Consider the following 25,749-nt stretch of genomic DNA (forward strand, 5'->3'; position numbering starts at 1 on the left):
CAGGTCCATTTGAACTGGGAGTGTTTCCCCCAGTGTGGGAAACAGTCCCAGTTTGCTCTAAAATCCCACCCCTCCTCACATAATCCCTTAATCAGGTCAATTAATGACCTGAACAAGCCAAATAAATACCTTCAAGTGGCATCCCGCTGGCTTTAATTGCCTGCGGGATTCCCACCAGCCGGGGCTGCGCGCGCACGCTGGCACGTCAGCGGGGAACCCGGAAGTGCGCGGGTTCGAGGCGGGCTCCGGTCCCACTCCGGGATTTCCCGATTTTCGGGGCCCCCCCAGCCAGGAACCTGTGGTGGGTGCTGGCGGGTGCTAAAATGCTGCCCATTATCTGGCTACTTGAGGTCATTTACAGACATCATTAGTTGAAGATTTTAGGAGGATTCGGATTTTGGACTACCCAGAGCATGTTTCCCATGCTGGGGGAAACACTCCCTGTTTAAACAGACGTGTTGCAGCCAGCAGCCAGTGGTAGCCGCAAAGATCCATTTAACAGGTGCGGGGTAAACCCTCATTCATTGAAGCAGCTCGCTCTGTCACCTCAGACAAAGTTTTGCCTGCCACACCGTTGTCTTCACACTCCAAATTATTAAATCATACCCTAAACTCTGCTGTCCAAACACTCACACTCACACCGTCAGGATAGCAGAGTGGGGGTGGGGGGTGGTCCATTGCTGCATTCATCACTCCATTGAAGGACGAGCAACATCACCAGCCTCGCCAGGCATGCCGTCCACCTCCGCCACGTGGGGCTGCACAACACAGTGCTGTGCAACAGGCACCTGCACAAAGTCGTCATGCAACTGCACATACACCCACTGTAGGGTGACTCAATGGGTGGCATCAAGGCTGTTCTGGGGAGAACCTCATGAAAGGGCATTATTGCACAAGCCAGTCAAGAATGGCCAAGACGTGGCAGTAGTGGTAACAATATATGTATTGTGAGTTGATCAGAAATCAAATACAAGTAAAAACCATGACAAACCCTCAAACCCCCTTGTGCATCCCCTTCATGCTCACGACATGTTCGCCTTACGCTTCCTACTACACATGCGTGATGCATGCCCTGTGGCTGCAGCACAGGTAGTGGCAGGTGGGGTGAGGCTGACCGTGAAAGAGATGCATGAGAGGGTAAGTAGGAGACAAAGCCATGAGATTGTATGAGGATTGGGTTGAGTGGTAGTGGTGGGATGAATACTGGCGAGGTGAGTGAGTGCAGGTAAGATGAGGATGAGCTTTGAGTGGGTGTGAGGGGTGATGTGACAGAGTAGTGTTGGCAGTGCAGAAGGAGATATGGGGTTAGGGCGGTGATGTGGCAGATGGAGTGTAGGGGAATGAGCAAGTGTACTCACTTCGGCTGACTTACTTATGTCATTGAAGCGCCTCCTGCACTGTATGCAGGTGCGTGATATGTTGGTGGTGCTGGTGATCTCCTCTGCCACCTCGAGCCAGGCCTTCGTGGTGGCAGAGGCAGGCCACTTCCTCCCGTCCGCCGAGGAGAAGATCTCTGTTCTCCCCCTCCTCCTCACCCCATCCAGTAGGACTTGGAGTGAGGCATCATTAAACCTGGGAGCAGCCTTCCGTCAGTGCAGGACTGCCCATTTAAATAGGGCTCCTCCAGCTGACAGCCTATGATGCGGGTGCGCGTCTGCCCGCTGCGCAGCTTTCCAGCGCAAAACCCGGAAGCCAAGGTAAGTGGCTTCAATTTACTTACGATCACGTGGGGAACCCACTGATTCAACTGGGCGGGTTACCCACGTGCCCAGTCGACCCCCCACTGGTAACCCACCTCCCTCCTAATATCGGGCCCCTCTTGTCCTCTACACAACTTACTTTCCTACTTATCTTTGTGTCAACAGCAAATTAAGCAAACATACATTTGGTCCCTTCATCCAAGTCATGGATATAGATTGTAAATAGTTGAGGCCCCAGCACTCATCCCTACGGCACTCCACTCGTTACATCTTGCAAACCTGAAAATGACCCATTTATGCCGACTCACTGTTTCCTGTTAGCTAACCAATCCTTTATCCATGCTAATATGTTACCCCCTACACATTAGTAATGAGTAATGAACCAGATTTAGTTAACCGCTGAACTGTGCGTGAACATCTATCCAATAGCGATCATAACATGATCGAGTTCAATGTAGTGTTTGAAAGGGAAAAAAGTGAGTCAGCTGCTAAGATTCTAGACTTGGGTAAGGCCGACTTCAATGGGATGAGACAGAGACTGTCCACAGTAAACTGGGCAAATCTGTTAGTGGGTAAAACGAATGATGATCAGTGGGAAATGTTTAAAGAAACATTTAACGAGATAGAGAACCGGTTTATACCCCTGAGGGGCGAGAACTCGACTTGCCAAAAAAAACAGCCATGGACAACTAAACAGGTAAGGGACAGTATAAGATGTAAGGAAAGGGCATACAAAAAGGCAAAAAATGGCACAGATCCTGGCGAATGGGAAAGATACAAAGATCAACAAAGGGTCACAAAACAAATAGTAAGAGCTACAAAAAGAGAGTATGAAAAGAAACTTGCAAGGGATATCAAAACCAATACAAAGAACTTTTATAGTTATATTAGGACAAAGAGGGTGGTCAGGAGCAGTGTTGGCCCCTTAAAAACTGAAAGTGGGGATATTGTCATTGGCAATGGGGAAATGGCGGACATGTTAAATAATTACTTAGCGTCAGTATTTACAGTAGAAAAAGAGGATAGCATGCCGGAAATCCCAAGAAAACTAATATTGAATCAGGGACAGGGACTCAATAAAATTAACATAAGTAAAGCAACAGTAATGAGGAAAATAATAGCACTAAAGAGTGACAAATCCCCAGGATCAGATGGTTTTCATCTCAGGATTTTAAAGGAAGTAGGTGAGCAGATTGCAGATGCCCTAACTATAATCTTTCAAAGTTCTCTAGATTCAGGAACCGTCCCTCTAGATTGGAAAATTGCATGTTACTCTTCTTTTTAAGAAAGGAGAGGGAAACCGGGGAATTATAGACCAGTTAGCTTAACATCCGTTGTGGGGAAATTGCTGGAGTCTATAATTAAGGATAGAGTGACTGGACACCTCGAGAATTTTCAGTTAATCAGGGAGAGCCAGCATGGATTTGTGAAAGGTAGGACGTGCCTGACAAACCTGATAGAATTTTTTGAAGAGGTGACTAAAGTAGTGGACAGGGGAATGTCAATGGATGTTATTTATATGGACTTCCAGAAGGCATTTGATAAGGTCCCATATAAGAGACTGTTAGCTAAGATAGAAGCCCATGGAATCGAGGGAAAAGTACAGACTTGGTTAGGAAATTGGCTGAGCGAAAGGCGACAGAGAGTAGGGATAATGGGTAAGTATTCACATTGGCAGGATGTGACTAGTGGAGTCCTGCAGGGATCTGTCTTGGGGCCTCAATTATTCACAATATTTATTAACGATTTAGATGAAGGCATAGAAAGTCTCATATCTAAGTTTGCCGATGACACAAAGATTGGTGGTATTGTAAGCAGTGTAGATGAAAACATCAAATTACAAAGCGATATTGATAGATTAGGTGAATGGGCAAAACTGTGGCAAATGAAATTCAATGTAGACAAATGTGAGGTCATCCACTTTGGATCAAAAAAGGATAGAACAGGGTACTTTCTAAATGGTAAAAAGTTAAGAACAGTGGATGTCCAAAGGGACTTAGGGGTTCAGGTACATAGATCATTGAAGTGTCATGAACAGGTGCAGAAAATAATCAATAAGGCTAATGGAATGCTGGCCTTTATATCTAGAGGACTGGAGTACAAGGGGGCAGAAGTTATGCTGCAGCTATACAAAACCCTGGTTGGACCGCACCTGGAGTACTGTGAGCAGTTCTGGGCACCGCACCTTCGGAAGAACATACTGGCCTTGGAGGGAGTGCAGCGTAGGTTTACTAGAATGAAACCCGGACTTCAAGGGTTAAGTTACGAGGAGAGATTACACAAATTGGGGTTGTATTCTCTAGAGTTTAGAAGGTTAAGGGGTGATCTGATTGAAGTTTATTAGATATTAAGGGGAACAGATAGGGTGGATAGAGAGAAACTATTTCCGCTGGTTGGGGATTCTAGGAGCAGGGGGCATAGTCTAAAAATTAGAGCTGGACCTTTCAGGAGTGAGATTAGAAAACATTTCTACACACAAAGGGTGATAGAAGTTTGGAACTCTCTTCCGCAAACGGCAATTGATACTAGCTCAATTGCAAAATTTAAATGTGAGATAGCTAGGTTTTTGGCAACCAAAGGTATTAAGGGATATGGGCCAAAGGCAGGTATATGGAGCTCGATCACAGATCAGCCATGATCTTATCAAATGGCGGAGCAGGCACGAGGGGCTGAATGGCCTACTCCTGTTCCTATGTTCCTATGTTCCTCTGATGTGACAAATGCCTTCTGGAAATCCAAGTACACCACATCCACAGAATCCCCTTTATCCATGTTGCTTGACACTTCCTCAAAGAACTCTAATAAATTAGCCAAACACGATTTCCCTTTCACAAAGCCATGTTGACTATGCCTGATTGCATTGAGATTTTCTAAGTGCCCTGCTATAACCTCCTTAATAATAGATTCTCGCATTTTCCCTATGACAGATGTTAAGCTAACTGGCCTTTAGTTTCCTGCTTTCTGTCTCCCTCCTTTCTTGAATAGAGGAGTTACATTCGCTATTTTCCAATCTGATGGGACCCTTCCAGAATCTAGGGTATTTTGGAAAATTAATACCAATGCTTCTACTATCTCTGCAGCCGCTTCTTTTCAGACCCTGGGATGAAGTCCATCAGGACCTGGGGACTTGTCAGCTTTTAGTTCTAATAATTTTTTTCAGGACCCTTTCCCTGGTGATTGTAAATGTTTTAAAGTTCCTCCCTTCCTTTCACCTCTTGATTCACAATTATTTCTGGCATGTGATTTGTATCCTCTACAGTGAAGATGGAAGCAAAATATCTGTTCAGTTCATCCGCCATTTCCTTGTTCTCCAGTATTAATTCCCCAGACTCACTCTGTGGAGGACCAAAGCTCACTTTACTTACTCTTTTCCTTTTTAAATACCTGTAGAAACTCTTACAATCTGCTTTTATATTTCTAGCTAGCTTTCTCTCATACTCTAATTTCTCCCTCCTTATTATTCTTTTAGTCATTCTTTGCTGTTTTTTATATTCTGTCCAATCTTCTGACCTGCCACTAATCTTTGCAGAATTGTGTGCTTTTTCTTTCAATTTGATACTATCTTTAACTTCCTTAGTTCGCCACGGATGGTACGTCCTTTCCCTCGAGTCTTTCTTTCTCACTGAAATGTATCTTTGCTGAGTGTTATGACATATCTCATTAAATGTCTGCCACTGCATCTCTACTGACCTATCCCTTAACCTAATTTCCCAGTTCACTTTAGACAGCTCTGTCTTCATGCCCTCATAATTGCCCTTATTTAAGTTTAAAACACTAGTCTTAGACTTACTTTTCTCTCCCTCAAACTGAATGAGAAATTCAATCATATTGTGATCACTGCTATAGAGGCTCCTTTACAATGGGGTCATTAATTAATCCTGTCTCATTACACATTACCAGATCTAGAATAGCCTGCTCTCTGGTTGGCTCTAGAACGTGCTGCTCTAAGAAACTGTCCCGTAAGCACTCTATGAACTCATCTTCCAGGCTACCTTTGCCAATCAAATTCTTCCAATCTATATGTAGATTAAAATCACCCATGATTATCGCTGTTCCTTTCTTACAAGCCCCCATTATTTCGTCCTGTATGCACTGTCCTACAGTGTGGCTACTGTTACGGGGCCTATAAACTACTCCCACAAGTGACTCCTTGCCTTTACTATTCCTTATCTCTACCCAAACTGATTCTACATCTTGGTCTTTAGAACTAAGGTCATTTCTCTCTATTATACTCATGTCATCCTTAATTAACAGAGCTACCCCTCCACCTTTTCCTAGCTTCCTGTCCTTCCGAAATGTTAAGTACCCTTGAATATTCAGGTTCCAGCCTTTGTCATCTTGCAGCCATGTCTCTGTAATTGCTATCAGATCATGCATATTTTATTTCTATTTGAACTGTCAATTCATCCAATTTGTTATGAATGCTACACACATTCAGATACAAAGCCTTTAGTGCTATTTTACTATTTTTAAACTATTTTTGCAACCTCTAGCCTTATCTGCTGGCGCACTCTTAAGTTTGCATGCTCTGTCCTTTCTTGCCACTCTCTGATTATCATTTCCCTCATTGCTACCTTGCTCTCTTGCCTTGTCTTCTTTCTTTAATTTATCACATCTTCCCTTGCTTGATCCCTCGCCCCCACTATTTAGTTTAAAGCCCTCTCAACCGCCCTAGTTATACGATTCGCCAGAACACTGGCCCCACACGGTTCAGATGAAGACCGTCCCAACGGTACAGCTCCCACTTTCCCCAGTACTGGTGCCAGTGCCCCATGAATCGAAACCCATTTCTCCCACACCAATCTTTGAGCCATGAATTTAACTCTCTAATCTTATTTACCCTATGTCAATTTGCTTGTGACTCAGGAAATAATCCAGATATTGTTGAGGTGATTAGCATAGATGCATTTAAGGGGAAGCTAGATAAACATATGAAAAAGAAAGGAATAGAAGGATATGCTGATCGGGTTAGATGAAGTAGGGAGGGGGGAGGCTTGTGTGGAGCATAAACACTAGCATAGACCTGTTGGGCCAAATGATCTGTTTCTGTGCTGCACATTCTATGGAATTCTATGTAAAAAAAATTAACATACCATTTGGTAGCTGTTTAGTAAATGGCAAAAAATAATAAATTTGTAACTGCCCAACTTGAGGAAAAAATAACTCCTATTATCCCATCAAACAAGTCAACCTGCAAAGTGCTGCTGAAGACACAAAATGCTAAGTGATACTAACTGAATATAAAGGGGAATTTTCACTCCCTCCAACTGGCAGAAACCAGGGGGCACAGGAGTTAAGTTCAAAGTGGTCTACTTACTGCTCTTTTTCCACCCCATGGCTATCTTAAAGTCAGGGGCTGAGGCGCCCACCTGACTCAGCTGGGAGCTTCATACATTTATGCTAAGCGGGGCCCTCTAACATAGATAAGACCCTGAAGCCATTTTTACAACCTACTGTGTGCAGTGTCCGCAATGGATGCTCCACTCAATGGAAGCTGTCGGACTAAAAGTGGAGGCCCTCCAAAGCAAATAAAAAACATATTTTTGTGGAGCCAGGAGGAGCAGGAGTGCTACTCTTGATCTCACAAAAATAGTTTGGGTCGCTGCTGTCCTGTGTGCCCCCTTCCATGTTCCCAAAACCCTCTTGAACCCTCCCACCGAAAAACTTATTCCTGCTGCCCATTGGGCGGCCTCCAAGTTCCCGATATTGCACCAGCCCGAACCCGGCAAGCTACCTCTGGTCACCTGTTTGGACCGGGTAGCTCACCAGCTCCATTTAAATGAGGTCTGGCTGTTAAAATGGACCAGGCTTCCTGCTGTACCACCCAGAAGATCTGCCCACACATACCACTGGCCGATCGCCCGTGAGTTAAAATCCTCCCCCCATAGACTCTAAACAACGAACCATTAGCAGAGTCACAACACCTTCTGTTGGCTAGAATGGGTTTATTTGATTCTGTAATGCAGCTGAAGCAAAAATCTTTCCCACCCATACTTGAAAATAAAAGCTTGAATTTATTCTCATCAATTATTCAAATAAAAGTCTCTGGAATGGTTTCCATGGTGATGCTTGAAACCACCAGCTTAAAACGAGGCACCACATTTTAATGGCGAGCACACTATGATGCCACTATCCACAAAATAGTTTTAGTGATTTGTATAAGCTGACTTTAAAAAATACTTAATAAATTAACGAAAAACTGTTTTACTTTGCTTGGGATACCCTGAAATCAAAGACATATTATCAATGAATATGCTTCGATATTGCCCTGCCCCAGCTAAAAGATGTTACTGTCTTCTGAAAGCACGTGGAACAGTAACATTCAACACAAACATTTTAAAAAACATTTGGTGTGCAGCCACCAAGTAATTAAAGTAAACACAAATCTCACTATCAAATTAGAATCCACACCCCTCCTGATCCTTCTTCCCCTTCACTTTCCTCTGACCCCATCCTTCCCTCCAATCTCACCCTTTGTCGTGTTTTCACTATCCTCTCTGACCCTGAACAATCAGTCCTCAACAAAGGCCTCAGAGCTTTATCCCCTTACGCCCCCACCTCAATTAATTTCGAGCTCAACACGATACTGAGCTCTTATTCTGTCACCTTTGCCTCAGCACCCACTTCTTTGGCCGGAGCCTTCTCCCCATGCAGCGGACCCTTTCTCCAGCCTTCAGAATTCTCGTTCCACCTGGATCGCACCCTCTGGCCTCTTACCCTCTCAATCTTTTCATTGGGAACTGCCAGCGTGACACTGGACGTCTCAATTTCTCTACTCCCCTTACTCACTCTAACCTACCTCCCCTCTCAACTCGCAGTACTCCGTTCTCTCAGGTCCAACCCTGACATTGTCATTAAACCTGCTGACAAGGGCGGCGCTATTGTTGTGTGCCAAACAGACCTCGACCTTGTGGAGGCTGATCGCCAACTCCTCCTACCTTCCCCTGGACCACGATCCCCACTGCCTAACATCAAGCTATAGTTTCCCAGACCGCCACTGACCTCATCTTCCCCCCACAGCCTCCAACCTCATAGTCCCCCAACCCCACACAGCCCACTTCTACCTCCTTCCCAAGATCCACAAGCAGGACTGCCCCAGTAGACCTATTATTTCAGCCTTTTCTTACCCCTCGGAACTTATTTCTTCCCATCTCGACTCTATTTTTTCTCCCCTTGTCCAGTCTTTTATGACCTACATCCGCAACTCTTCCGATGTCCTCCGCCACTTTAACGGTTTCCAGTTCCCCGGCCCTAACAGTCTCCTTTTCACCATGGACGTCCAGTTTCTCTACGCCTCCACTCCCCACCAGGGTGGCCTGCGGGCCATCTGCTTCTTCCTTGAACGGAGGCCCAACCAGTCCCCATCCACCACCACCCTCCTCTGCCTGGCTGAACTTGATCTTACGTTGAACAACTTCTCCTTTGACTCCACTCGCTTCCTCCAAATAAAAGGTGTCGCTATGAGAACCCGTATGGGTCCTAGCGATGCCTGCCTTTTTGTGGGATACATGAAATATTCTTTGTTCCAGTCCTACTCAGGTCCCCTCCCTCACCTCTTTTTCCATCATTGGTGACTGTATCTGTGCTGTTTCCTGGTCTCGCCCCGAACTGGAAAACTTCATCAACTTTGCTTCCAATTTCCACCCTTCCCCCGCCTTCACGTGGTCCATCTCTTCCCTTTCCTTCCTCGACTTCTCTATCTCCATTTCTGGGGCTAGGCTGTCAACCCATATCTATTATAAGCCTACCGACTCCCACAGCTATCTTAATTACACTTACTCCCACCCCGCTTCCTGTAAGAACTCTATTTCATTCTCCCAGTTTCTTCATCTCCATCGCATCTGTTTTGACGATGCCACCTTCCACACTAGTGCTTCCGATATGTCTTCCTTTTTCCCAAACTGAGACTCCCCTCCACTGTAATTAACAGGGCCTTTGACCATGTCTGCCCATTTCCTGCACTTCTGCCCTCACCACTTCCCCTCCCTTCCAGAACCACGATAGGGGCCCCCTTGTCCTCATCTTCCACCCCACCAGCCTCCACATTCAACTTATCATCCCCTGCCATTTCAGCCATCTCCAGCGCGATCCCACCACCAAATATATCTTCCCCTCCCCTCCCCTTTCAGCATTCCTATGGGCCGCTCCCTCCACAACACCCTGATCCACGCTTCCATCACCCCCAACACCCGCTCTCCTCCCAAGGCACCTTCCCATATGAGCGCAGGAGATGCAACACCTGCCCTTTCACCTCCTCCCTTTCCACCGACCAGAGCCCCAAACACTCCTTCCAGGTGAAACAGCGATTTACTTGTACTTCTTTCAATTTAGTCTACTGTATTCGCTGCTCACAATGCGGTCTCCTCTACACTGGGGAGACTAAACGCAGATTGGGTGATCGCTTAGCTGAGTACCTTCGCTCAGTCTGCAAGCGTGACCCTGCCGTGCCGGTCACTTGCCATTTTAATTCCCTGTCCCACTCCCACTATGACCTCTCTGTCCTTGGCCTCTTATGCTGGTCAAATGAAGCTTAACAGAAGCTCAAGGAACAGCACCTCATCTTTCGTTTAGGCACTTTACAACCTTCTGGCCTCAACATTGATTTCAGTAACTTCCGATCATAACCACTGCTCCCATTTTTTCAGACAGTAGGTGCTGGTAACGGTTCTGATTTTGCCATTTACAGCTCCTCTAGACCCATCTTTTGTTTCTTTACTTGTCCCATTACCACACTCCTTGCCTTGCAGCATCATCACTTTTGTCACTTAATCACTACTGCCCTCCACCCTATCAGAGACCTTCCCTATTGTTCTTCCCTTTCTCTCCCACCCTCCACTTTCCCTGGCTCCGTATTTGCTTAAAAACTGTTTAATCTTCAACTTCTTCCTGTTCTGAGGAAGGTCATCGACCTGAAACGTTGACTCTGTTTCTTTCTCCACAGATGCTGCTTGACTTGCTGAGTATTTCCAGCACTTTGTTTTTATTTCATAATCTACAGAATGTTTTTAGTACTGTTCACCTATATTACAAAACTATCATTTAACTGCCACCTTCAGTTAATGCACTAACCTTTATAGTTCTATTAGTGCCTCTTTCTCTCTCTCTCTCTCACACATATAACACAAACACAGAGACAAGGTACCTGTATTTTTAATGAAAAATATACTTCAAACAATAACTGGTTATTTACCCCAAATACAATATACTTAAAACATGTCAGAATGACAAATTTTCTTAGCAGTTCAAAAAAGGCAAACAAAGAGGCTCCTGACCAACATTTTCTGATCCTCCCTGGCTACAGGCGTGGTGCCGAAAAATTGGAAGACAACTAATGTTGTACCGTTGTTTAAAAAGGGAGCGAGGAATAGACAGAGTAATTATAGGCCAGTCAGTCTAACCTCAGTGGTGAGCAAATTATTGGAACCAATTCTGAGGGACAGGATAAACCATCATTTAGAAAGGCACGGATTATTCAAGGACAGTCAACATGGATTTATCAAGGTAAGGTCGTGTCTGACTAACTTGATTGAATTTTTTGAGGAGGTAACAAGGAGGGTCGATGAGGGTAAAGGGTAAAGAAGTGAAGGGTAATGGTCAACGGGTGTTTCTGTGACTGCAAGGCTGTTTCCAGTGGGGTTCCGCAGGGTTCAGTACGACATCCCTTGCTTTCTGTGGTATATATTAATGATTTAGGCTTAAATGTAGGGGGCATGAGTAAGAAGTTTGCAAATGATATAAAAATTGGCCGTGTGATTGATAGTGAGGAGGACAGCTGTAGACTACAGGAAGATATCAATGGACTGGTCAGGTGGGCAAAAAAGTGGCAAATGGAATTCAATCTGGAGAAGTGTGAGGTAATGCATTTGGGGAGGTCAAACAAGGCAAGGGAATACACAATAAGTAGGAGGAAGAGAGGGACCTTGGAGTGCATGTCCAAAGATCCCTGAAGGTAGCAGGACAGGTAGATAAGGTGGCATACAGGATACATTCCTTTATTAGCCGAAGCATAGAATATAAGAGCAGGGAGGTTACAATAGAACAGTATAAAACAATAAGTTAGGCTACAGCTTTCTGGTCACCACATTACAGGAAAGATGTGATTGCACTGGAGAGGGTGCAGAGGAGATTTACGAGGATGTTGCCAGGACTGGAGAAATTTAGCTATGAAGAAAGGTTGGATAGGCTGGGATTGTTTTCTTTGGAATGGAGGAAGCTGAGGGGTGATTTAATTGAGGTGTATAAAATTATGAGGGGCCTAGATAGAGTGGATAGGAAGGACCTATTTCCCTTAGCAGAGAGGTCAACAACCAGGGGGCATAAATTTAAAGTAAATGGTAGAAGAATTAGAGGGGAGCCGAGGAAAAATGTTTTCACCCAGGGGGTGGCAGGGGTCTGGAACTCACTACCTGAAAGGGTGGCAGAAACCCTAATCACATTTAAAGTACTTGGATATGCACTTGAAGTGCCATAACCTATAAAGCTACGGACCAAGTGCTGCAAAGTGGGGTTAGGCTGAGTAGCTCTATTTCAACCGGAATAGACACGATGGGCCGAATGGCCTCTTTCTGTGTCGTAAATTTTCTATGTTTCTATTTTAACACTGCCCACACCTGCTCTTTGTTTTCATCTGTGTGCACTGGATCTTTGCTCAAATTTGGCTTCCAAATTCCTGGAAATCTCTGCCGTCAAGACTACGCTACTCCACTGGACTACACTGTAAAATTCAGCTGCTGTGACTCTGATCTGCTATTCAATTGCTTAAGTTTTAAGGTAACTTTGTCTAACCAACAACCCATCCCCCACTGCTGCTGTTACCTGCTGAGCTTACGACTGTCCTACTGATTTTTCAGCTTTATTTTGCCACAGTGTGGTTCCTGGCCAGAAATTCACTCTGCTGGTCCATTTCTCCGCTGCTTCAGGATCTTACATTGATCTCCAACTTTGCCGCCATTTTTCTGCCCCACGATCGATTCTGCATACCTACTGGCTCCTCATTCCCATGGAAATACCTCCAGCGTGCGTCCTCCAATATTCTACCCTTCAAATAGCTTCTGGACTCACTCATCCTCCACACCGGTCTCTGAAACTGGACATCAGTTTGTCGATGCTCCAAGCAGACTCCACCCTATCTATGTTAACTTTATCCCACCACGGGACCGCTGACATTAACCTTGAACTCCCTCCTATTGTCTCCTCTCTATTCCCTTTTTATTACCAGGACATATTTATCCCAATCTTGCCATGCAACCAGGCCTATGTAACTTGAGTTTCCCTGTGTCCATTCACGTGTGTGTTTTGGCTGCCGCCCCAGGCCCGAGCCCATCATTTCTGTTTCCATTTTTTCACCTCTTTTCTCTTTACCCCTCCTAGGCCCCTCTCTCCTGTCGTCATGCCTCCTTTCATTTCTCCCCTCTCGGGTATTTTGCCCTCACAAATCCCTCAGCACTCCTCGACCTTCCTGCTCTTCTGCCGGCGTCCTAGGCTTGACTCCCTCTTAGATAAGCCTACAGCTTCCCTCTGTGCCTCTCTTAGCATCCTCCAAAGCGCCCATCAAGGCACTCTTTGCTGCCTCCTTACGCACAGCAACCCCAACAGCCCCATCCTATCCTCTCAATGACTTTCCTGCCCCGTGCACCTGCTAGGGGCTAATCTTGCCAATCGTCTTCCAGTCCCACTCATCCCTCCCAGCACTGATTCTGTGGACTCTCCAAGCGGATCAGCTATCACCGCCCCTCTCCGCATCGCCCTCCAGAATGTCCATTCACTAGTGACCAAGGCCCTTGCCATCCATGAGCTTATTGTGGATGATTGCTTCAACATCTTGGCCTTGACGGAAACCTGCCTGACGAATGTTGATAACTTCCGCCTTAAAAAAAGCCTCCCCGCCTGCCTATATCTTTCACCATTTGCCCCGCCCAGACCACCACGGTGGCGGTGTGGCCCTTATCACCAAATCACACTTTGGTCTGTCCCCCTGCTCCTCTGGCTCCTTCTCTGTAAAAAGTCGGATAGCCAGGTGGTGAAGGATAGAATACTAGAGCTTAGTCTTCAGTTGCTTGCAAGCCTTCATTCCCTTCATTCCCCTTCCCCCCCCTCCCATTACACACCCTCCTATAAATGGATACGAGAGCCCCCAAATGATATCTACCACCTGAATACAATTAACACTAATTGATATAAATCACATGGATACAATTAACATTCTCTTCCTTTGAGCATCTCACCTTGTTTCACCCCTCTCACCTCTTCTTTAAAATCCTCATTCTCTACCGCCCACCCAAGTACCACGACAGGTTTCTCACCGAGATACCTTCGCTGCTTTTCTCAATCAGCTTCTGCATAGAGCAACTTCTCATCCACGGTGATTTCAACCTCCATCCCAACTCATCAAGCTTTCTCTCCTCTGAGTTCACTGTCTCCCTATTCTCTCTTAATTTCTCTCTGCATATAAACTCCCCTACCCATATTCATGGCCATCCCCTCGACCTTGCCATCTCACGTGGCCTCTCTACTCCCATCATGTCAATCACGGATAAGACCATCTCTGATCACTTCCTTGTATCCCTCTCCATCCACATCCCCCTCCTCCCTCCCAACCCCACTTTGGTGTCTGCCCGTGGAAAAAACCCCTCCCCCAAGTCACTTACAACTGCACTTTCAAATTCCCAATTGTTTAGCCTTTGGCCCTACATTCACCACGACATTTCTGCAGCTACCGATGTGTTCAATTACACCCTCACCTCCACCTTTGTTGTCCTTGTCCCCGTTAAAACCATTATTCTCTTTCACCTTGGTCATTCCTCTTGGTATGGCCCTCATCTCTGCTCCCTTAAGTCCAAGGGATGCAGACTTGAACGTTCATGTGGACAACTGGCTTAGCCATTCATCGCCAGATCTGGTTGGATCACAGAAAGCACTATCCGGTCCTGCTCTCCTCTGCCAAAACTGCTCACTATTCCAGGATCAGCCTGACCACCCAACTTCCCTTCTTGGCCCCCACATTAGCTGATATTGTTAACTGTCCCCCTCCCCTTCAAATCTGCTATCACCCCCTTCCTCAAAAAACCCACTCTTGATCCCTCTGTCCTTGCAAACTATCGCCCCATCTCCAACCTCCTTTCCCTCTCCAAAGTCCATCTTTCCCGCAACTCCATAGTTGAATCCCTCCAATCAGGTTTCAGCCCCTGCCATAGTGCTGAAACGGCCCTTATCAAAATCACAAATGACATCATGACCATAGTAAAATCTCCCTCCTCATCATTCTCGACCTGTCTGCAGTCTTTGACACGGTCGACCACACCATCCTCCTCCAACGCCTCTCCTCCATCGTCCAGCTGGGTGGGACTGCACTCACCTTGTTCCATTCTTATCTATCCAGTTGTAGCCAGTGAATCACCTGCAATGGCTTCTCTTCCCGCTCCTGCAACGTTACCTCTGGAGTCCCCCAAGGATCGATCCTTGACCCCCTTCTATTTCTCATCTACATGCTGCCCCTTGGCGACATCATCTGAAAACACAACATCGGTTCCACATGTATACGGAGGACACCCAGCTCTACCTTACCATCACCTCTCTCGACCCCTCCACTGTCTCTGATTTGTCACGCTGCTTGTCCAACATCCAGTACTGGATGAGCAAAAATTTCCTCCAACTAAATATTGGGAAGACAGAAGCCATTGTATTCGTTCCATAGCCACTGATTCCATCTCTCTCCCTGGCAACTGTCTGAGGTTGAACCAGACCTTGGCTTCCTATTTGACCCTGAAATGAGCTTCCGACCACATATCCGCAACATCACCAAGACCGCCTACTTCCGCCTCTGTAACATCGCCCATCTCTGCCCCTGCCTCAGCTCATCTGCTGCTGAAATCCTCATCCATGCCTTTGTTACTCCTAGACTTGACTATTCCAATGCTCTCCTGGCTGCCCTCCCATCTTCCACCCTCCATAAACTTGAGCTCATCCAAAACTCTGCTGTCCGTATCCTAACTCGCACCAAGTCCCATTCTCTCATCACCCCTGTGCTCGCTGACCTACATTGGCTCCCGGTCTAGGAACGCCTCAATTTTAAAATTCTCATCCTTGTTTTCAAAAATTGGTAGGGTGGTAAATAGCGAGGAGGATAGCCTCAGTCTGCAGGACGATATAGATGGGTTGGTCAGATGGGCGGAACAGTGGCAAATGGAATTTAACCCGGAAAAGTGCGAGGTGATGCACTTTGGAGGGACTAACAAGGCAAGGGAATACACAATGAATGGGAGGACCCTAGGCAAGACAGAGGGTCAGAGGGATCTTGGTGTGCAAGTTCACAGATCCCTGAAGGCGGCGGAACAGGTAGATAAGGTGGTAAAGAAGGCATATGGGATACTTGCCTTTATTAGCCGAGGCATAGAATATAAGAGCAAGGAGGTTATGATGGAGCTGTATAAAACACTGGTTAGGCCACAGCTGGAGTACTGTGTGCAGTTCTGGTCGCCACACTACAGGAAGGATGTGATCGCTTTGGAGAGGGTGCAGAGGAGATTCACCAGGATGTTACCAGGGCTGGAGCGCTTCAGCTATGAAGAGAGACTGGGAAGATTGGGTTTGTTTTCCTTGGAGCAGAGGAGGCTGAGGGGGGACATGATTGAGGTGTACAAAATTATGAGGGGCACAGATAGGATGGATACTAAGGAGCTTTTTCCCTTCGTTGAGGGTTCTATAACAAGGGGACATAGATTCAAGGTAAAAGGCGGGAGGTTTAGAGGGGATTTGAGAAAGAACTTTTTCACCCAGAGGGTGGTTGGAGTCTGGAACTCACTGTCTGAAAGGGTTGTGGAGGCAGGAACCCTCACAACATTCAAGAAGCATTTGGATGAGCACTTGAAATGCCATAGCATACAAGGCTACGGACCAAATGCTGGAATATGGGATTAGAGTAGACAGGGCTGATGGCCGGCGCGGACACGATTGGCCGAAGGGCCTCTATCCGTGCTGTATAACTCTATGACTCTATGACTCTAAATCTCTCCCTATCTCTGTAACCTCCTTCAGCCCTACAACCCTCCAAAATCTCTGCGCACCTCCAACTCTTGCCTCTTGCGCATCCCCAATTTTAATCGCTCCATCATTGGCAACTGCGCCTTCAGCTACCTAGGCCCTAAGCTCTGGAATGCCCTCCCTAAACTTCTCCGCCTCTCTCTCCTCCTTTAAGATGCTCCTTAAAACCTATCTCTTTGACCAAGCTTTTGGTCACCTGTTCTAAAGTCTCCTTATGTGGCTCGGTGTCAAATTTTGTTTGATAACGCTCCTGTGAAGCGCCTTGTGATGTTTTATTACGTTAAAGGTGCTATATAAATGCCAATTGTTGTTGTTGAAGGGCACTTTGTGATAGCAAAAGATTTTGTACTTTAAATCATAAAAAGTCCACTAAAAAAAATACTTCCTGTCTGAACAACTTGACTTTCTGTTGTTACATTTTTGACTGACTTTGTATCAACTTTTCCCCCCGTTATAAATGCCTACATCCACATTTATGATGGGTTTTGCCTATGAAAACTCATCACTGTGCTGGTGCAATTTGTCTACTAGGTTCCCATAAATTGCCCAACATGCTTTTTGAAGTTTATTTTAAATCATCTGCCATTTTTTCCTCATGAACTGAAATAAACGTATCCATTGAATTGGTACCTTGAAGTGAGGAATAAAAGGGAGGAACATTTGGGGACCATAGGTAAGGGAGGGGAATATTGGTTTGGATTCTTCTGATTACTATTCAATGGCCCCTACTGGAATTGTGTGTATATGGAATTTGGGTGAATTGGGCTTGTCTGTGAAACTTCCCTCGGTTAAATATCTTGTTGACAATCATTGCCTAGGCTCAGACATGAAGAATGACCATGTGGGCAAGGTACTGGAGGATGAACACTACCCATGGTACGGTAAGGAGTCAATTCCTTCAGAAGATGGTAGGGCGTTGGGGAGAGTTATAGAACGAAGAGATCTAGGAGTACAGGTTCATAGCTCCTTGAAAGTGGAGTCACAGGTGGATAGGGTGGTGAAGAAGGCATTCGGCATGCTTGGTTTCATTGGTCAGAACATTGAATACAGGAGTTGGGATGTCTTGTTGAAGTTGTACAAGACATTAGTAAGGCCACACTTGGAATACTGTGTACAGTTCTGGTCACCCTATTATAGAAAGGATATTATTAAACTAGAAAGAGTGCAGAAAAGATTTACTAGGATGCTACCGGGACTTGATGGTTTGACTTATAGGGAGAGGTTAGATAGACTGGGACTTTTTTCCCTGGAGAGTAGGAGGTTAAGGGGTGATCTTATAGAAGTCTATAAAATAATGAGGGGCATTGATAAGGTAGATAGTCAAAATCTTTTCCCAAAGGTAGGGGAATCTATAACGAGGGGACATAGATTTAAGGTGAGAGGGGAGAGATACAAAAGGGTCCAGAGGGGCAATTTTTTCACTCAAAGGGTGGTGAGTGTCTGGAACGAGCTGCCAGAGGCAGTAGTAGAGGCGGGTACAATTTTGTCTTTTAAAAAGCATTTGGACATTTACATGGGTAAGATGGGTATGGGCCAAGTGCAGGCAATTGGGACTAGCTTAGTGGTATAAACTGGGCGACATGGACATGTTGGGCCGAAGGGCCTGTTTCCATGTTGTAAACTTCTATGATTCTAAACTTCTAAGAGAGGAAGAGAAGAACATTGGCCAGAAGAGAAGCTGGAAGGAGTAATTTTCTGTAACCATTGCTTCTTGGCTCTTTGTCCCTCCTCTTTCCCTTCTCTGTCTTAATTATTGACTGTTTCTCTGGGAAACATTTGAAACTGTGTGGAACTGTTTGCCTTCCACAGCAACACCAAGGCTCAGTCAGGAAACTGCAACAGCAGAAATGACTTTCTGCACTCTCTTTTTCTATTGCAGTTCCCTCACTTACCAGTAGTGTCACCATAGAGCAGTCATAACTGATTGCAAGCCCAAAGGCAGAAGCACAATTGCAGAAAACATATAAGATAGCATGAAGTAAGAAAAGGTCATTTGGCCTGCAAAGCCAGATCCTTCCATAGATTAGGTACAAAGGTGCTGGTGCCTTTAAGGCCCAGAATGCTCCCAGACTTCCTGTTCTCTTTTTGGCCTGCTCCTATGTGCATCCAGTACAAGCCCTTCATATTTAAATTATGTCTGACATAATTAAATTATATCTGACAGTTCAGGCTCTGTGGCAGTGCTCAATGCACAACGTGCTCCTGGTGCACTGTGCTCATGGTTCTTCCTGTCAGTGCAGGGAGAGGAAGACTGCCCCAAGTATTCTAAAGATGGTATCCTCCAGGACGGCACAGAAGCCAGAAGAATGGAAGGAGATCAATCACCTCAGGAAGGACATTGTGGCTTTAAAGAAGGTGCAGAGAAAGGTGACAAGGACAATCGTGCCCTGAGATTATTGAGCTATTGAAGATAAACTAGACATTTTGGGCTTGTATTCGCTAGCGAGATGTGGGTAACGCACCCAGTGAATTCGGGGTGCTCCGCACGTGATCGCAGCCTAATTGAAGGCACTTACCTTGGCTTCCGGGTTTTGTGCTGGAAAGCTGCACAGTGGGCGGACTGCGCAGCCGCATCATACGCTGTCAGCTGGAGGAGCCCTATTTAAAGGGGCAGTCCTCCACTGATTGATGCTGCAGAAAGGAGCCAAAATTACAGCATGGAGCAGCCCAGGGGGAAGGCTGCTCCCAGGTTTAATGATGCCTCACTCCAGGTCCTGCTGGATGGGGTGAGGAGGTGGAGGACAGAGATCTTCTCCCTGGTGGACGGAAGGAAGTGGCCTGGCTCGAGGTGACAGAGGAGGTCACCAGCACCACCAACATATCATGCATCTGCATACAGTGCAGGAGGCACTTCAATGACCTAAGTAGGTCAGCTGAAGTGAGTACACGTACGCATTCCCCTACACTCCGTCTGCCACATCACCATCCCCACCCCACATCTCCTTCTGCACTGCCAACACTACTCTATCACATCACTCCTCACACCCACTCAAAGTTCATCTTCATCTTACTCACCTCGCCAGTACTCATCCCACCACCACCACCACTCAACCCAATCCTCATAGAATCTCATGGCTCCATCTCATACATCTCTTTCACGGTCAGCCTCACCCAACCTGCCACTACCTGTGCTGCAGCCACAGGGCATGCATCACATACGTGTAGTAGGAAGCGGAAGGCAAACGTGTCATGAGCATGAAGGGGATGCACAAGGGTGTTTGAGGGTTTGTTGTGGTTTTTACTTATATTTGATTTCTGATCAACTCATATTACATATTATATTGTCACCACTACTGCCACGTCTTTGCAAATCTTGAATGGTTTGTACAATAATGCCCTTTCCTGAGGATCACCATGAAGACCCACAACAGATGCCACCCATTGAGTCACTGCAGAGTGGGTGTAGGTGTATTTGCAGGGCTCTTTTGTGCAGACGACTGAGAGATGTCGGCGATGTTCCCGGTGGCACCCTGGAAGGATGCGGAGGAGGATTTGTTGAGGGCAGTGGTGACTTTGACAGCGACAGGTAAGAAGGTGGTGCTCAGGCCAGCCGGGAGCAGCTTGGCACGAAGGAGGCTGCAGATGTCCACGACTACATGTCGAGTGACTCTGAGCCTCCGTGTGCACTGCTCCTCAGAGAGGTCCAGGAAGCTGAGCCTCAGCCTATAGACCCTGTGGCGATGGTAGTGCCTTCTGCGATGCATCTCTCTCTGTGGTTGCCCTCCCTCCTGCTGTGCAGGTGGATGTGTCACAGCACTGTGTTGTGGAGCTTCACGTGTCAGAGGTGGACGGCATGGACGGCGAGGCTGGTGATGCTGTTCGTCCTCCAAGGAGGTCATGACTGCAGCTATGGCGGCCCCCATCCGGAAGGTGTACGTTTGAGGGGGTCCCGCAAGGTAGGTAAATGTGTCTGCACACTGGGGTAAGTGTGCAAGTTGGTGAATTTTGTTAGGAGGAGGGTGGTGGAGGCCAAACTTTGTCCAAAGTGACAGGGTGGCCTCCTGCAATGAGTGAGGGTCTTCCCCCCACACCTGTCAAATGGACCTTTGCAGCTGGCACAGGCTGGTGGCTGCAACACGTCCATTTCAACTGGGAGTGTTTCCCCCAGTACAGGAAACAGTCTCAGTTGAGTTGAAAATCCCACCCCTCCTAAAATATCCTACAAATCAGGTCTGCAAACGATCTGAACTATCTACTTAATTGGTTTAAGTGGGATCCCGCCGGCTTTAATTGCTGCGCATGTATCTAAGCGCGTCACTGGTGAACCCGGAAGTTGGCAGGTTGGAGCCGGGCTCCGGACCCACCCCGGGAATCCCCGATTTTCGGAGCCCCCCCCGCCACGAACCCGCCGGCTCGGATGTCCGAAAATCGAGCCCGTAGATTTAGGGGGATCTGGTCCAGCTATTTAAAACTATTAAAGGCAAAGACAACATGCAAGTGAATAGTGTGTTTGAGATGATGGGGCTGGGTAGAACTAGGGGCCACCCCTATAAACCAGGAAAGCAGAGAGTGAGAGTCCGGAGGTTTTACTTTTCTCAGAGGGTGCTCAACATTGAACATCCAGCATTACAACTTTATTTAAATTTTATTTCAGTTCTGCCACAGTATTTGAGTGGCATCTGCTCCCACTGGCATAACTTCCAGTGGGGAATAAAGAACATGCTTTTCAGGGGCAGGAATCCAGCTCAACGCTTGCCTGCCCCCATTTTGTACATCTGAAAACCACCAAAAATTGGGTGTAAAAATGTAGAAAATCCAGCCTTGTGTATTCAGAAGAGGAGGGGAGAAAAAGAGGAAAAATTGGAGAAGGAGAAAAAATAGAAGAACTGTAAAATTAAAAAATAGCACACCATATTAATTCTTACCTCCAATACCCTGCCAGTAATGTATTTCACACAGCGTTCACATTTGATACCAAACTGAGAGTGATAATCAGCCTCACAGTAAGGAGCCCCATCTCTGCAAAAGGGAGAAATATTTTAGTATATCACCTATAACATTTTCACTATACAGTTTCAAACTCGGTCAGACATTGCAGTTTAACTTGCAACCAAAAACATAGGTAATTTCTTATATTTTTCAGCTGTGATTATGGTATTTGCAATAGTTGTGCAAATAGTGAGAGAATTCCTCAATAATTTGGGTAAGTGACTTGGTGCAGCACAACGTCCTCCAACCCTACATCCCAGCCCATGCTAGGCATCCATTTCTCCTCTATGAAGTTTACTACATTAAAGGTGCTATATAAATGCAAGTTGCTGTTGTTGACCCTTACTGAAACTTTTAAAGAAAAAAAAACTCTTCTTGAAACTAACAATTGGAGGATGGAAGGCTTACCTTTAATAAGGCACAAGATTTGTTATCCAACAGATCTGCTCAAAAAACATTTTTCTGAGTGATCTTTTATACAAAACTGCCATACCAGCGTAGCAAATTGTACTCCATGTGTAAAGTGTAAGCATGCATGGCACCAAATCATTAGCCCTATCTACTGAGGACTTCTATTACTATTTGTGTAACTGACATTAATGACCATAATCGCTGCTAAAGTGTGCATGGCAGTAAGTTCTGTTCTCAGATATGGAGAAAGCAAAACTGAATATTTGTGCACAAGTGTGTATTGGAAGTCAAATGGTTACAGTTCAAATGTGCAGCAACGATCATGAAATTAGTTAATTGGTTGCTCAGATTGAGTTGCAGCTTCAGAACACTCTCCTTATGCCACCATTCTCTATATATTTTCTATTTACTAACTGAAAAAGATTATACACAACTTATATCTGGTATAATAATGTTTTACATAAGCTCAGGGCTACCATTTAATTTTTTAACAGCGGTCTCTCATTAAGCTTAAAAACCTTCCCCCAACTTATTTGTCTGCATATGACATAGATCACATGAGTATTTCATGGTACAGTGAACATAAAGATAAAACTATTGGCCACTGCTAGAAATGGCTATGAGAACACATAATCCAGATAAAACATGATCGATTGCCATCTTTACTTTCAGCCAACATTGTACTAACACAATATATCTAGCAGCACCAAATAAGTTCCACTTCCACACAAGAACTGATATCGAGTTTTAGAGCTGAAGCTAGGGATTATTGTTTTACGCAATCAATATTCTTCTTTCACTTGAATCAGTTTGCTTTCCATCACATTCAGCACAATGGGGAAGCTTTTGATGGTGCTAGAAGACCTCAGTATTTGTGTGTGCAGCTGCAACATTCTGATGAAAGATTATTGCACAATGTGTACTTGAAAGACCAAGGTTGTGTCACATACTGCACATACAGCTAGCAATAAAACCTACCCTAAAATAGCATTTACAATCTGAACCAGGTTCAGTTGCTAAACCTGGAAAGTTTAAGATTTGAAGAGTAAGGCAATAATGCATAATTTTAGTATTTTTAAATAAAAGTGCTCCATAAAATATTGTACCTGACATATTGGGAAAAAAATACTGCAAAAGAAAGATAACTTTTCCAAGGAGAGTTATTCTCACCTTGCGTGAATAAAGCTGGAAATGATCAGAGTAATTTTCAACTTCACCGTCTGGACAGTAATCTGGTGGTGCAGATCACCTATCCATTGTAGATGGATTTGAATGGGATGAAAATCAGGTGGGCGATCCGCTCTGCCCGATTACTGCCCAGGCAGTCTCTCGAATGAGTGTGATATCTCTTAGTACAATGGGCCAGAAATTACTCACCTCCGGGCGCCGTTCCATAATGGCGTCCTCTCTCTCCGCTGGCGAATCCAGGAAGCAAGTTCACGAATGCGCACATGCGCACTAAACCTGGAAATCGTGAACTTGCTCCCATTGGTTCACCGGTGGTTTGACAGCTGCGAATTAAAGGGGCATGGTACACTACAATCACTGAAATCATTCAAAAATTGTAAACTCACCCATCTGCCCAGCTGAAATGAAAATACTTACGCCACCAAAAGGTACGCTGAAAAATATTAGCTCCACACTACTTTTTAAAAGCACGATACCTTTTGATGCACGATGACTGCGAGAAAACTAAAAATTAAATTTTAAAAATGTGGAATATATTACTCTTATTTTAATATTTTTTGATCATTAAAAAAAAATTAAAAGTTTTTTTTTTACTTTTAACTTCTGTCTGTTTCATTAAATTAAATCATTTGCTTAGCTTTTTATAAGAAGATATGTTAAATTTTTATTTACACTGACATACAGAAGTTTACTTTAAATTAATGATTTCTAGTTGCCTGCTTGTGGGCTTGGCTTCCATTCCCACAGACATTTCCCATGCAAATCAACCCACGCTGTTCAGAGGCTGGGCTGATGTCGCGATTTTTTTTCAAAGCTTCAAAATCACACAAGTCTACGCCACAGATCCATGGTAAGTAAATTCGTACATTTTATTTGCAGGAGCTGCTGCTAACTTTGCCATGCCGATGTGAGCAATTTCCGGCCCAATTATGTCATTTTAAATGTGGATCATGCAGGCACCTCGTTACTCTAGCCAAAAGCTGTGCCAGTTATATAGATACATCCCTGACACCAGCTTGTGATCACAACCACCTCCAGAATTCACCCACTGCGACCATCCTCTATTTTATATTAATCTTAAACCATTTTTATACATGTTAAACCTAATTCCAATTAAAATCTGACAAAATTCTGATGAAGGGTCTACATCTGAAACATTAACTTGTCTGTTCTCTCCAAAGATACTGACTGACCTGCTGGGCATTTCCCACATTTCCTGTTTTTGTTTCAGATTTCCAGCATCTACAGTTTTTTTTTGCTTTATGTTCCAATTAAATTATAGTTTTGAAAACATTCACTTCTCCTCCTAGTTTACTTATTTTTATCTCCATTTTATTTTTTTGTCTTTCTTCTCATGCCCTGCACCATTATCCAACAAGGGAACGATTTCCACTGTGCATTTCATATATCAAAATTGTAACCATATTCTTTGTGAATGGGTCTATGTTTTTAATTTTAACAAATAGCGCAGAGGAAACTCCCCTCCCCTCAAGAGGGAAATGTAAGTTTTTAAATCATAAAATAACATTCTACTATGTAACATTTTCAGTGCTTAAAACCGCTAAGAAAGGCATATTCACTAAAATATTCAGATGCATTCATTTTGTTGTTTTCAGTCCTCTAACAAAGTCACTCTATGACTGAGTTTGAAAATGGCGTGAGTTGAAATGCCTTCTAATCTTAAACTTTGGAAATAAGAAATATGGGTATTATCTCTTATATTTCTTGGTGACATTTTTACAAGCTTGTCTCAAAAGCTTTTATGAAACGGTTCTGTTGATTGGGATTGGTGGCATGGACTGCTCCTTTTCCTTTGGCATTATGGTTGCACTTTCCAAAGCTTGCAGAAATAGGCACTAAGTTCAATGTCAGTGCAAAAGCAGGGCAAATTATTTTTTGTGCATCTCACATTTCCAAACCACTAACAGTCACAGGTCCTATTTAGAGCATCGTCCATTGTCGCAGACAGGCAGCCCTGGAAAAAGATTGACAGTCACATTGCGCAGTGTACCAGTGAAATATTAAAATCTGACCCTGACCTAACACATCTTTGATCACTGATGATGCCTCATTATTAACATTTCAGCATGTGGCAGCCACTCTTTTTCCAATTATTTTTCCAGTCTACAGAAGATTAATGCTGATGTGCGAAAGAGGGTATTGTGTTGGCTATGGTAATGTAGAAACCCCTACTAAAAAAAAATGTTCAATCTAAGCTGCAAAGATAATTAGCCTGTCACTCGATCCACGTATCCATTATGTCACAATATTAATCCAAGGATGTTTCTATGGGAGACAAACCCTTCAGCACAACAGGGTCATTTGAGGTTCGTTTCTTAACCAACTAATTAGTATAAGAACATAAGAATTAGGAGCAGGAGTGGGCCATATGACCGCTCGAGCCTGCTCCGCCATTCAATAAGATCATGGCTGATCTTCAACCTCAACTCTACTTTCCCGCCCGATTCCCATGTCCCTTGAT

General features: G+C 44.9%; 1 protein-coding gene across 1 annotated transcript in view; it reads right to left on the minus strand.

The window, feature by feature from the left end:
- Positions 1-25,749, minus strand: part of ablim2 (actin binding LIM protein family, member 2) — a 378,415-nt gene that overhangs the window by 187,130 nt on the left and 165,536 nt on the right. Inside the window, exon 6 of the mRNA XM_067991317.1 lies at positions 21,605-21,698. Within this exon, the coding sequence (XP_067847418.1) occupies positions 21,605-21,698 (94 nt within the window). The remainder of the gene's footprint in view (positions 1-21,604; positions 21,699-25,749) is intronic.

This window comes from Heptranchias perlo, chromosome 1 (genome assembly GCF_035084215.1).
Source record: "Heptranchias perlo isolate sHepPer1 chromosome 1, sHepPer1.hap1, whole genome shotgun sequence".
NCBI lineage: Eukaryota > Metazoa > Chordata > Chondrichthyes > Hexanchiformes > Hexanchidae > Heptranchias > Heptranchias perlo.